The 12,984-nt window shown below is 42.7% G+C and overlaps 1 protein-coding gene across 1 annotated transcript in view; it reads left to right on the top strand.

Moving 5' to 3' along the window:
- Positions 1-12,984, top strand: part of Samd13 (sterile alpha motif domain containing 13) — a 46,354-nt gene that overhangs the window by 17,135 nt on the left and 16,235 nt on the right. The window contains exon 6 of the mRNA XM_026783894.1: positions 11,708-11,819. Coding sequence (XP_026639695.1) covers positions 11,708-11,819 — 112 coding nt within the window. The remainder of the gene's footprint in view (positions 1-11,707; positions 11,820-12,984) is intronic.

Below are 12,984 nucleotides of genomic sequence, written 5' to 3'. Positions count from 1 at the left end.
GGCGGATCTCTGTGAGTTCAAGACCAGCCTGGTCTACAGAGCTAGTTCCAGGACAGGCTCCAAAGCCACAGAGAAACCCTGTCTCGAAAAAACAACAACAACAACAACAAAATCAATTCCAGAAACTGAGGCATCCCTGCAGTGTTGACATCTTTCCCCTTAGACGTGAGTCAGAGAAGTGGGCAGGCCACGGGGGCACCTGCTCTTTATGGGTGGAACTTGTGAGAAGTGAGCTATAGTATGAGCTGTGGTGGGAACATTCTCGACTCGCTTGTCCAGAAGGGTAGCCATCAGTTCAGTGTGGCTGCTAATGACTTGGAATATCACTAGTGTACCCGATGAAACTCTTCTCACTTCATCTCTGTCTCTGTAAAGGGGACAACCGTAGTCAAACCTAGTAGTGAAAGCCTGGAGAGGGAGCTGCTCGGGAGGCTGAGACAGATAAAAGACCCAGCATGGGTTCTAGAGCGAGTCTGAGGCCAGCTTGAGCTACTTAGTGTGGCCCTGTCTCAAAAACAGAAGGGAAAAGAAGGCAGAGGCAGCCCTGTGGTAGAGTGCTCACCTAGCGAGTGTGGAGCCCTAGATTTGATCCCCATCAATAATAAGAAAAAACTTCATTGAAATATTATGTATGTATATAGCAAATTGCCTGTGCTTAAGAGATAAATTTGGGTAAGTTTTAGCATTTTTGTACCCGTCAAGCTACTGCTACCATTGACATAATGAACGGACGCCTCATCCCCACTCTCCTCATTGACATAATGAACGGACGCCTCATCCCCACTCTCCTCATTGACATAATGAACAGACACCTCATCCCCACTCTCCTCCTAACCCTTAGCAGTCTCTCCCTTCTGTTCCCTGCGTCCATGTCCCCAGGCCACCGTGGATAAGGTAGCAGTCATTGTAAACTCGTTTGACTTTGCTAGAATTTTGCATAAGTGAGTGTACTTTGTACATATATAATATGCATATAGAACACCTACTACTTATCTAGATTGGTATCACAATATAGTCTGTAATTTATGCGTATTACTGTATTACTGGCTCATTATCTTTTTTTGATTCAGTGTCTCACTATGACACCATTGCTTGCTGGAACTTGTGTAAACTCGCCTCTTTCTCCCAAGTGCTGGGATTAAAGGCATGCACTACCGTACTCAGCTTAGTTCATTGCTTTTTACTACAGAGTATTATTTTATTACCTAGGCACACAAATATTTATCCAACTACATGGTGACAGAGAATGGAGTTGTTTCCATTTTTGTAGGTAGTATCCAAAATGAAGTTGCTTTGATTGTTCACGTTCAGGTCTTTATGTGAATAGGTGCTTTATTCCATTTTGTATGTACGTAGGAAGGGATTAGAGTGCTTGGCTATATGATAGGTATATGTTAAACTTTGTAGCAAGTCTTTTCCACATCCATTACTATCAACAGTGCATACCTCAGCCGTTGCATTTCCCCCATGAAATCTTCCCTATTAGAGACAGTGATGAGGGTTTCACTCTCGTTTCCCTAATGCCTTTTGATGTCTTCTCTGATGTTGATTTGATATCCGTGTATCTTGGGTGAACTGTTGTTGAAATCTTTCACCTCAATTTTTATTGGCTTTTATTCATATTTGTTGTGTAGAATTTCTGTGTACTCTGAATACATATTTTATTGGATTAGTATTTTTTCAAATTTGCACCACAAAATTTCTATGTATTATAAACACAACAAGTTCTTTATTATGACGTGTTTGTGGCTTGTTTTATTATTTTCCTTTAAAGTGTTTGAAATGGAAAAAAGTCTTTAATTTTGCTGTGGTCCTGCTTATTTCTTTCTTTTGTGGATAGTGCTTTGGGTGTCACAGTTAAAAATTCATAGACCAAAGTCTTGGCAACTTTCTTCTAAAAGTTTGATAATTTTAGCTTTAGGGATTTAGAACTATGATGTTTAAGTTAGTTGGGTTTTTTAAAAAATGATTTATTTTATATGTATGTACGTGAATGTATGGGTATGTGAACGTGCATGCAGGTGCCTGTGGAGACCTAAAGAAGGTGTGGGGTCCCCTGCAGCTGGAGTTCCAGGCTGTTGAGAGTTGCCCAATGTGGGTGCTGGGAACCAAACCCAGGTCCTCTGTAAGAACAGTAAACACTCTTAATCACTGAGGCATCTCTAAAACCTCTCAAATTCATTTTCATTTGGATAGTGAAATAAATATTAACATGTTTTGTTTGTGTGTATGTGCGTGTGTGTGACTGTGATGGTGATTTTTTTTTACTATAGATAGCCAAATTATCTAGCACCGTTTGTTCAAATGCTTCTGCAACATTTTTTGACAAATAATTGATTCTGTGTGTGGGTCTATCACTATCTGATTCGCTGATTATTTACATATATGTGTACCAATGTAGCACTGCATTGATAACACTGGAGCTTTGATAACTATGGCCTCAAATTAGGTAGTGTTAACTAACTTTGCTCTTCGTTTCCATGGTTTCTTTATATTTCCTTATGATTTTAGAATTGGCTGTCTCCCCCTCCCCGCCCCCGGGGGACAGGAAGAAAGCAAGGAAGAAAGGGAGGGAGTGAGGGAAGAAGGAAGGAAAGAAACCTAGTGGTATTTACATTGGGAAAACCTGGTGACATTTGAATTAGTATTTGCACAAACTGGTTTGGGGAGGACTGACACAGAGAGCACAGTGTGACTCTCCATTCACCTGGCTCTTTAACTTCTCCTCATAATGCTGCATAGACTTGTGAATGTCGGTCTTTTTGCCTGGTGTGTCCCTAGATCTTTCTTGTCTTTATGATACAATGGTTGTTGTTGCTGTTGGAATTTTCAGCGCTTTTTTGTTAGTCTGTAGAGCTAGAGTTGATTCGGTGTGGTCTTATTTTCTACAACTTCACTGAACTTATTTCTAATCACTTTTTTAGTAGAGTCTGCAACATTTTAGAATCTGGACTGTCATTCCTTTTCCTTAAATACGGTTTTACTTACTGTCCTCGAGCTTCATGTTTTGTTTATATTTCCTTCCATTTTGTTAAGTAAATTCTCTGGCAGATGATTAAAACGTGATCATGGTAGACACTCTTGTTTTATTCTTTATTTTACTGTGTCTCTTATCCTTTTTATCCCATAGACAAGTGTTTTTTATCCTGTCACCTGCTTTTAAGATTTTTTTAAAAATTTGTGTTCTACTTTGATTATGAGGCTTGGAGTGACGTTTTGTTTCTTGTTCTTGGGGCTTGTTTTCTTTTTTTTTTAGGTCTGTGAGACTAGTTTTCATTACATTTGGAGCAACATTTAACTATTATTATTCCAAAAAATGTCCCTTTCCTTATTTCTGTATGTGTTTGACTACTTGATGTTTTTCATAATTCCCTGATACGCTGTTCATTTTTCAGTGTTTCCCCTGTTTGCTTTAAGTAACTTCTGCTGCTGCATATTTAATTTTTCTCAATTTTGTCTCTTAAAATTCTAATCTCTTGTTTAAAATATTTATGTATATTTTTATTCATAAAATATATTCATCATCTCTAAAAATTAATGTTGAATTTGTGTGTGTTCATGTTCCATGTCTTAACATATTTAACCTTTTCTCTAGCTTGCTGATATGCAGAGTATAGACATAAAACTTTAATTATTTGAATTAATTGCTCAATTTAACTGGCTAATATTTGGTAAATTTTTGATTAGATGGTAGGCAGTGTGGATTTTACTCTGTTCAGTGCTGGATTTTTCCTAAATTCATGCAATTGTTTGATATAGGTTCCCAGGTGCTGTTTTCTTGGAAACCGTTTATCCTTTCAAGTCTCTCCTCTGTTTTCTGAGCCAGGACCAAAGTTGCATTTGATCTAGGTCTGTTTCCTGACCTTTTACTGGAGCACGACCCTCCTTTGTACTATTCCGGTGCTCCTGAGTTATGATATCTTCCTAGCTGACAGGTTAGAAAAGGCACTATTTTGCCCATGCATGATCTCTGATGATTTTTTTCCCTCTAGTACTGGGTGAATTTTTTGCCCCAGCCTCAGAAAGTTCTACAGAAATACTGATGAGAATTTTGCTGAACACTCCAGGGAAACCCTCTGCAGGCCTTTTGAGTTAGTCTCTACATGTCTTTCTCTCCTAACTGTCCAGAATGCTTACTGAAAACCCTCTCCAGAATCTAAGTCAATGGTCTTACCTTTCTTCTTTCCCTTCTTTCAGGGCCATGATTCTTTAGGGACTATGGCCAATGTTTTGAGTGACATATTACTTTATATTGTCTGCTTGTTCAGTTGTCTTATAAGAGTAGAAGAATGAATGTGGCCTTCATTGTCCACTCGGACTGGAAGTAGGCATTTCATTCAACCCGCATGGCCACAGACGACCATCTGTAACACTGGAGAGGGAAGACTTAGGGTACCATGTAGACTCTCTGAAGTCATGAAACATCAAGTCTTAAAGATGTGGCTGTGCACTGTAAGACGTCTGTAGCATCTGTAGCATCTGCAGCCTCTGCTAGTGGTCTCTATTATACCTAATCTCCATCATGGAAATCAGGCATGCCTCTGGATACTGTCAAAAGTTTGCCAAAGCACAAACTCATCCCTTACTGGGAGATGAAGTCATTCTAAGCAAACCTGTACTTTAGAGATATGTGACGTTTGCTGGTGCACAGACTCATTCCTTATGGGGAGCTGAAGTCATTCTAAGCAAGCCTGTACTTGAGGGTATGGGATGCTGTAAATTCTAGGCATCGCTACTCATTTACATTTTGGATACTGGTCCTTTCTACTTAAAACTGTAAAAGGACCATACATTTTAAAACTATTTCAACCTGGTGAGTTCTTTGTCTTCTTTCTTTTGCTTCTTGTTTTATATATTACAGAAGAAAGAGAGAACGAAGAAGAAAGTAAATGTTGTAAAATATTAACAAATTGGAGAATCTCGGTAAAAGATATATGAGATATTTGCACTGTTCTTCAGTTTTCTTGAAGTCTGAAATTACTTTTTAAAAACCACGTTGTGAGAAGGAAGAAAGTCAGGAAAGAAGATATGTCTCCCTTTAGGAAAAAGCAGACCTCAACCCACGGCAGGAAGCCAGAGGCCAGCAAGCCTGACACTGCAGGTTATGCCTGAGACTTTGAATCGAGTCAATATGTTCAGGACACTTGGACGGCTCCTTGATTTTGCTTCTTAGCTATCAGAAGAATAATGCTTACTTAATTTATTCCTGCTTTGATTGTCTTGACAATAAAGGAAAGGTTGGAGTTGCAAGGTTCAAAAGAAAGCATGTGTGTAATGAATTACTCAGGAATTGCGATGGCAGTCATTGTGTTCCAAGTTAGACAGCATCACAGCACCTACTGTGAGTCATGCCTTGTGCTGTCTTCACAAATATTGTTCCATCTAATGACTGCAGTGTTTGATATTTAAATATATTACAGCGATTAACATGACTAACCGGGGCCAGAAAAGTAACTATGTGAAATAGTTTTTATTTGAAAGTCACATGGGAAAGTGGCAAATCTGAGATCTAAACTCGCTGTTTGACATCCAAGATAGCTCCTTTTCCTCCCAGGCTGGTGCTGGGCGACAACAGTCCCATAGGCTGGAGTGAGTCTAGTTGTAGGCATTTTGGAGCAGACTTGTTTCAATGTTGAACCGGGTTCTTTGTCTTGGCTAGAAGAGGGGAGGGTTGAAACTCCAATTTCAGGTCTTTAGTTTTTTAGGCATATTGACCTAAAAGGGAAAGGATACACACTAAAACGTATTCTTGATATTTCTAAGACGTTTTCCTTCTGCTTATTCATTATTCACTATGTGTGGTACTGTTTCACACAAGGACGTTTTCATGTGATACCCTGACAGTTTTAAACAAACACCGTAGAAGAGTTCTCTTCCTTGCTTGCTTCTTGCATTCACTCCTACTAAAATCTGTCATAGTTCACATTTTGGGGTGACTTCAGTTGTGGCTCAGCCACGATGGGTTCGTACGTTCCAGGTTAGGGTGTGTGCGGGTTAGAAATGTTAGGTAGGAGGAACAGATATGAAAGAAACAGAGACGTAGGCTAGAACCAGGAGGGCAACTCAGTGAGGACTGAATTTGCCTGCATTTAATTTTCATATGCTCTTATATCCCAGAACAAAAGTGGGGGGGGGGGCAGAAGGCAAAAGGCTGCTTTAACACAACACGAAGGACAACCAGAACAGATACTAGCTCCAGTACTTGAGATATCAAGCCACTATTTCCTGAGTAAAGCACTTGGTGTTTTGGGTAGGATCTGCAGTGAACCCACCCTAGACCAAGTATCCTGTAGGCAGCCACTCCCTATGTCAAACCTCCCATTTTAAAATAAAGGAGAATAGACCTGAATTCTCTGACCTTTGGTCAGGGTGGAGGGGATCCACCTCTATCTTAATGTCTAAAACACCAAGTAACCACACCCTGGGTCAGGGTATACAGCCACACCTGTTGTCAACAACTTTGAAAGAGCAAAAATCAGCTCAAACTCTGTGACCTCCAGTCAAGGAGGAGCAGGACTCACATCTGTGGGTCCCTACAAAAAATCTCTCAAACTTGATCCACAGAACTGTTTGATTTCTAATATGGATCCTTGTTAAGATTTTGGTGATTTTGTGTCTGTGCCAATTAGATGTTGGCATGCCAACAACCAAAGCTTCGATCCCACTTGAACACTCTCTGAAGGGCAAGAGGAAATGGGTTTTCTGTATGAGATCTTCAACAGTAAACACACAGAGCTATATGATAAACAAACAACTAGCCCCAGCAGAGCACTCACTCCCCAGAATACGATGTTTACATGGCTCGTTAGCATGGGAGGAGGTACTCAGGATGAGCTGTGACCAAGAAAATGCAAATCAAGTCACAATCACAAACTCATTCACTTGGCAAATGTTTAAAAATATGAAACTAGCGGTCATTATGAAGGGTGTGGATTGCTAAGACAGTGGTGCTCCAGAGTGTAAGTGTCTTTGAAAAAGAGTTCATCATTATTTTCTAGCAAATACTGTATATCTCAGCAGTTCAGTGTGTGTGTGTGTATGTGTATGTGTGTGTGTGTGTGTGTGTGTGTATATATATATATATATTGTCCTGTAGGAATAAATTTTGAGCCACTCAAGTACTTTAAAATTTTTCTAGAGGACATTTGTGAAACAGATGAAAAAAATTTAGTAATGTATTTTATTTAACTATGTTATCAACATAACATTATTGAGGTATTTTACATTTTTGGCATGTGTTTTATAAACCTATTATGTAATTTTTACTTTTTGTATCTCCAGTTGAACGCAAGTTTTTCTTGTTTGGTCTGCATTTGGAGTTCACATAATTTACAGTTGGAAATACTGTAATCGCATCCCCAGCCGGCTCCGGAAGTACTGGTGTGCTGTCGTTCTTTCACCAGGCTGTGGGCTTCCCGTGTTTATCAGTGTCTGCCCCATCACAGAGTTAAAAATACCTCATCCTAGTTAAGATTTATTCACTGATAATTGTAATTAAACACTTGCTGAAGATATTCAGAAGGGGGCATTTAGCTGCTCCTTTAGAAACAGGTGAGTAGGGCCCTTAAAGTCTGTAAGAAAGAGGAGAGGATTTGAGTGACATAAGCAAAAGCCTGGGCGGGGGAAATCGAGGCTGTTGTTTGCTTGGGTTTCAGTACAAATCAGGGCTGCTGGGACCAAACCTCTGGATGCTAAGCTAAAAGAACTCAGAACAGACAGGAAGTTTGACGAGTTATTTGCTTCCCAGCACTCTTCGTCACGTGGCTGTGCCGCAGCTAAGTGCACTCAACCCTTATTTACTGGAATATTTTTAAACTAAAATTGTCTTGTCAACCTTTGAGGCATTCTTTCCTTTCCCGGCTCAGCCTCTAGCCAGATGTCTGCTTGTTGATATGATGGGGAGAGGGAAATGGCGAGGAAGCTACAGCTCCTTTAGTGGCTCCTTCTTAGGGTTCTCATAAGCAAGGAGATCAATATTAATTTATTAGAACCAAAGTTAAATTACTTTTAGCCGAAGGCTATTTTAAAACATGGGCCTGGAGTAGGGTAATTTGATTTAAAAATAAGTCATAAAAATAAAGTCAGTACAAAATAAGAGTACATTTCTGAGTGCAAAAATAAGTAACGTTTAGAAATAGTTTCACAAAAAGCAATGTGACAGATATATTGTCATAATCACTAGCCAGGATCAAAAGTGCCTTTTTTTTTTTTCTCCTAAACTGAAGGATAGATGTGATGGTTTGAAAAACTTGTGAGATTCATATAGACTATATTTATCCAAAGTGTCCTTGGCGAGCCTTTCATTTGTGTGCCAAATACCTGAGAAATACAAGCTCAAAAACAAGAGGGGTTGATTTGGGGTCATGTATCCGAGAGATTTCAGTCATGGTCACCTGTCTCCATGAGGGAAGACACAGCATCATGGTTATGAGCATGCTCAATGGCGAAGTCTGTCAACACATGGTGACTAAGTAGAGTCAGGAGGAGTGCAGGACAAGATTTAACTTTCTGTGACACCCCCTCAATGACCAGCTTCCTCTGACTAGGCCCACCCCTTAATGCAGTCATGCCAGCAATGCCATCAAATTATGGACCCATCAACGGATTATTTCAGTGGCTGCTCTCAGCAGCCAGTCACTTTGTATGGTTTATCACATGAGCCTCTGGGAAATGGTGTCCTTCACCTCAAATCAAAGTCCCCAGAGGCTCACAGCCATCCCATAATACAAGATGCACCCAGTCAAATTCAGGGAAGACCAAAGTCTTGACAGTTTCAACACTGTTCAAAAGTTTAAGTCCAAAATTTCCTCTGAGACTTGATGTAACCCTTAACCTGTGAGCCCCCATGAACATAACTTGAAAATTGCATTCTTATAATAAGAAGTGGCCCAGGAGAGAGTCGTAGTTAAAGAATGAGGTATTTGGAGACTAGAGATAAATGAAACCAAAGTAAAACCAAAGCCTGGTAGGGCAGATGTCAAGTTTGTAATTTGTTCAAGGTAGAAGGATGCTGAGGTCCGAAGAGCTCAGGCAGCCTTGCCCCGTGCTCCTGCCAGTACAGGCCACATGGCCCATCTCTTGACCTTGTACCATTTGCTACCACAGCTCTTCTGGCAGACATTCATCAACTTCTTGGGATGTCCCTTGTACCTTCTTCGTGCATTTCCCTCTCCGGAGTTGCCCACAGGGAGTCCAGTCCAGCCATGTACTTCCTGCTCTCCAGAAGGCTCTATGGTTCTACGGTATTTCTTCCTACTTATCTGCCAAACCAATGAGGCACAGTGACATGAGAGTCAGTCTCCTGTTCAGGAAGCAGCCAGCTGTCTTGGACTGTGATGGCTGTGGCCTTTGAACCTCAGGAAACTGTACCCTACATCCACTGGTGCAGAAAAGATGCCCTTGGGTTAATCACGTCTCAAGGGAAAGTCTGTTGGACGAATCTACATCTTGTACCAGTGACTGTGCTTTCTCCTCACCAAGTGTCCGCAAGGCTTCTTTCTTACTGCCCCGGACAATGTACTTGGTTTCTTTTTAGCGCCTAATCTCTAACAACTACCATTTGTTTGGTCCCAACACTAAATGCACGCCTTTTCTGGGCAATCTCTGGGCATTTCAAATCCATCCACTCTGCTTTGGCTCCCAGTTCTCAGTGTGGCCCTTCCTAGTAAATCATAGCTTTGTAACAGTGTTGATGCTAAGTGGCTGTAAGATATCCTTCCCTGAATTAGTTAGTCCATTGTCTTTAAATTCAGCCTCCTGTAAAGTCTCAAGGCACAAACAAGATGCAGATAATTCTTTGCTAGAAAATAGCCTGAAGGTAACTAATCTAAGTAGTTATTCCCCTAGTCTGAGATCACGATTTCCTCAGATGACTGCAGTAAGTTCACACTCCCATTCTCGTTTGTAGTAATAGGAGCGGCGGGGCTGTGTCCCCAGCACCCCGGCCGCCTGGCTAGCTTATGCCCCGAAATAACAACACACAAATCGTATTCATTTAAACACTGCTTGGCCCATTTCTATCTAGCCTCTTCTCGGCCAACTCTCGCACCTGGACTAGCCCATTTCTAGTGTAGCCCATGAAGTGGCTTACCAGGGAGATTCTAGCCTACGTCCATCCTGGGTCGGAGCTTCATCGCATGTGCCTCAGAGAGCAGAGCTCTTGCGTCTGCCCTGGAGATGGGGGCATGGCGTCTCTCTGAGGCGTCTGCCCCCGAGAGGAGAGCTGTCGAGTCTGAGCTCACTTCCTCTTCCTCCCAGCATTCTGTTCTGTTTACTCCTCCCACCTATGTTTTAACCTATGAGGGCCAGCCAAGCAGTTTCTTTATTTTTTTAACCAATGACCTTGCTCCATCACTTGTTCCTCTTCCACTCTCCTCAAAATGTGGCTCTGATAGCTCACCCCTTCCTAGATGGTCGTTTGCTGATTTCCTGGTATGGAATCCTCAGTGTGGTCTCCAGGATATTGCCATGGCTCCTTGGCTGACTGCATCCCTACCACAGAGCTTGGAATGAATAATCTTCTCTTGACTTCTTTATACATTTAATGGCCTTTTAAACTCCCTAGGCCTGCTGTGTCACAGCACAGGGTTTATGTCCTCCTTAGCTGTTGTATAACCTGCGGCTTCCATCTGCAGCACGCTGTTGATCAGTGACCACCCTGAAACACTGCAGGGCATGTAAGGCTTGCTATGCCTTTTGCTCCCAAATGCATTTCTAGTTGGAGAGTGGAGGCCTTTGTCCCATAGGATGTCCGTTAAGCTCATGGGAATTTGCCACAGGAACAGGAAGCCTTTGAAGGGTTTGATCAGGGAAACAGTGTGATCAGCTGGACTCTCTGTGAACTGCCGTGGATGAGGTTTAGGCGGTGCTCCTGAAACAAGTATGAGTGCGGGAGAGTCCCAGAAACTGCAGAGCCTTGCTTCTCTCTGAACCCAGGGTGAAAGGCTACCCAGGCCTCTCAAACATGCCTGATTTCCATCTCTTTAGTCGCTGTCATTCATTCTGAACAGTGCCGACTGACTTCCTTCAGCGCAGGCTTGACACTGAGAATAATACGGTGAGGACCGGCCATGTTCAGATGTGTGTCTCTGCCCCACATCTCCTTAACCCAGCATGGAGGGCGCTACAATGAATGAAGTATTGGGTTTGGGAGTAGATTATAAATTAGGTACTTCCTAGTGCCAGGAAGTACCTTAACACAGAGGCAGCCCCTGAATTGCTTGGAGTGGTACGGATTCGTCAGGCAGAGAGAGTGTCAGAAGGGGTCGGAACAGAATGCAGCAGAGAAGCATGCTCTGTGAGAAATGGTCTTTTCTCTGAATTGGGAGGCCTGTGTTAGAGTCACATTGTAAAGTAAATATTCACACTGAATTGCAGAAGGAACATTAAACGATTGCCCACCAAAAGTGACTGGGCCACTCTAAATGTCTCTGAGTTAAACAGTGTTTGTGGGAACCATTTTCATTAAAAGTCAAATACTTTACTAAGAAATCATTGGCTACTCCAGTATGAGTAATGATCACAAGAAGCTAAGACACAGAAGAAGCATCATGAGTCCTTCTGTGGGTAGACTGGGATAGGCCCTGGGGGAAGTGAGTAGCAGGCTCCTAGTGAGCTGGCTCAGATGGGTCCTGGAGGGCAAAGCAGTGTAGCCTGTCGATCCCTGCATTTGTGCCACACTCTGACACCTTGGATCTGTGTTTTGTAGTTCCATGGAAAATGGAAGGCCTCCCGATCCTGCAGACTGGGCTGTGATGGACGTCGTCAATTATTTCCGAACAGCAGGATTTGAGGAGCAAGCCAGTGCTTTCCAGGAACAGGTAACTGAGACTGCAGAAACACAGGATGTCAGATCCCTCTGTTCACACTGAGCAGGGAATGAAGAGGGAGCCCAGAGAGCAGAGAGCAGTGAGGGGGCCGAGAGGCGCCTAGACAGCAAGGAGGAGCGCGGGAGTGGCAGTTCCTCCTCCAAGAGAAAAGTCAGCCGCTGAAGCACAGCTGCAGAGAGGCAGCCTCAGCTCATCTCCCCCTGAGCCCTCCGAAGGACTGGTCATGTTCACGGTAGAAGGTTCAGTCGTGTCTTTGCTGGAAACTCTGGAGGAAGCAGACAGCAGGGAGGGAGGGAGGCAGGCTCTGGAGAGACATAGCACTCTCCACCACAACCGGCTCCAGTTCCCAAGGGGCTGCTCAGCACCTGATTTGCTTTATGGGTGCTCATCAAGGTAGAGCGTAGGGTACAGAGTCGAGTTCAGGTTCGTGGAGGGGGGGGGGGCAAGTTACTGGAGTTCTTTGAGGCTTTGTTTCCCATCTTCAGCATGAGATTGTCCATAGCTGATTGCCAGAAATGTTGTTCTGACAGTTTAAAGGAAAGAGGTACAAATTGCCCCCCTTTACACAGTGTTGATGTTAAAGATATTAATTTCTCTCTCTTGGGCCAGGGGTTGAGATTAGAGACAGGGAGAGCAGGTGTCTCTTCCCTCAGTGATTGAAGACTATTGAGCAGGCTGAGCCAGCATTGCAGGAAGGGCCCTTGTAGAGGCAGATGGGGGAGAACTTGTTGTCCACCCATCAGAACACAAAGCTCCTATCCCTCTTGCGACAGAAGCTGTAGTTTTCTAGGTATTAACTTCATTGTCCCATAATCCATTGAGAAAATTAGAGACTGAAGAGTGCGTCTGGCTACCTAGTCTGCATCCCTTCATCAGCGCGGCGCAAATTCAGATAAAGGAACCTTTTAAATGCCACCTTCGCCTGTGTCTTCAGGCAATATTTCCTTCAAACTTGATCCTCATACATATGTCATTTTTCGCTAGTTTGGAAAAATTGCCTAAGTAGAGCTTAAATGACTTTACACCCACTAGGCGAATTAAAATTAGAAAGAGAGTCAGTGCCAAGTGTGCCTGTGTAGCAAAGTAGGGTGCCCTGCACTGCTGGGGAGAGTGTACAGTCAACACATCCACCAAGATCCAGTGTACAGTCAACACA

This window comes from Microtus ochrogaster, chromosome 21, assembly GCF_000317375.1.
Source record: "Microtus ochrogaster isolate Prairie Vole_2 chromosome 21, MicOch1.0, whole genome shotgun sequence".
NCBI lineage: Eukaryota > Metazoa > Chordata > Mammalia > Rodentia > Cricetidae > Microtus > Microtus ochrogaster.
This window is presented reverse-complemented; position numbering and strand designations above follow the sequence as displayed.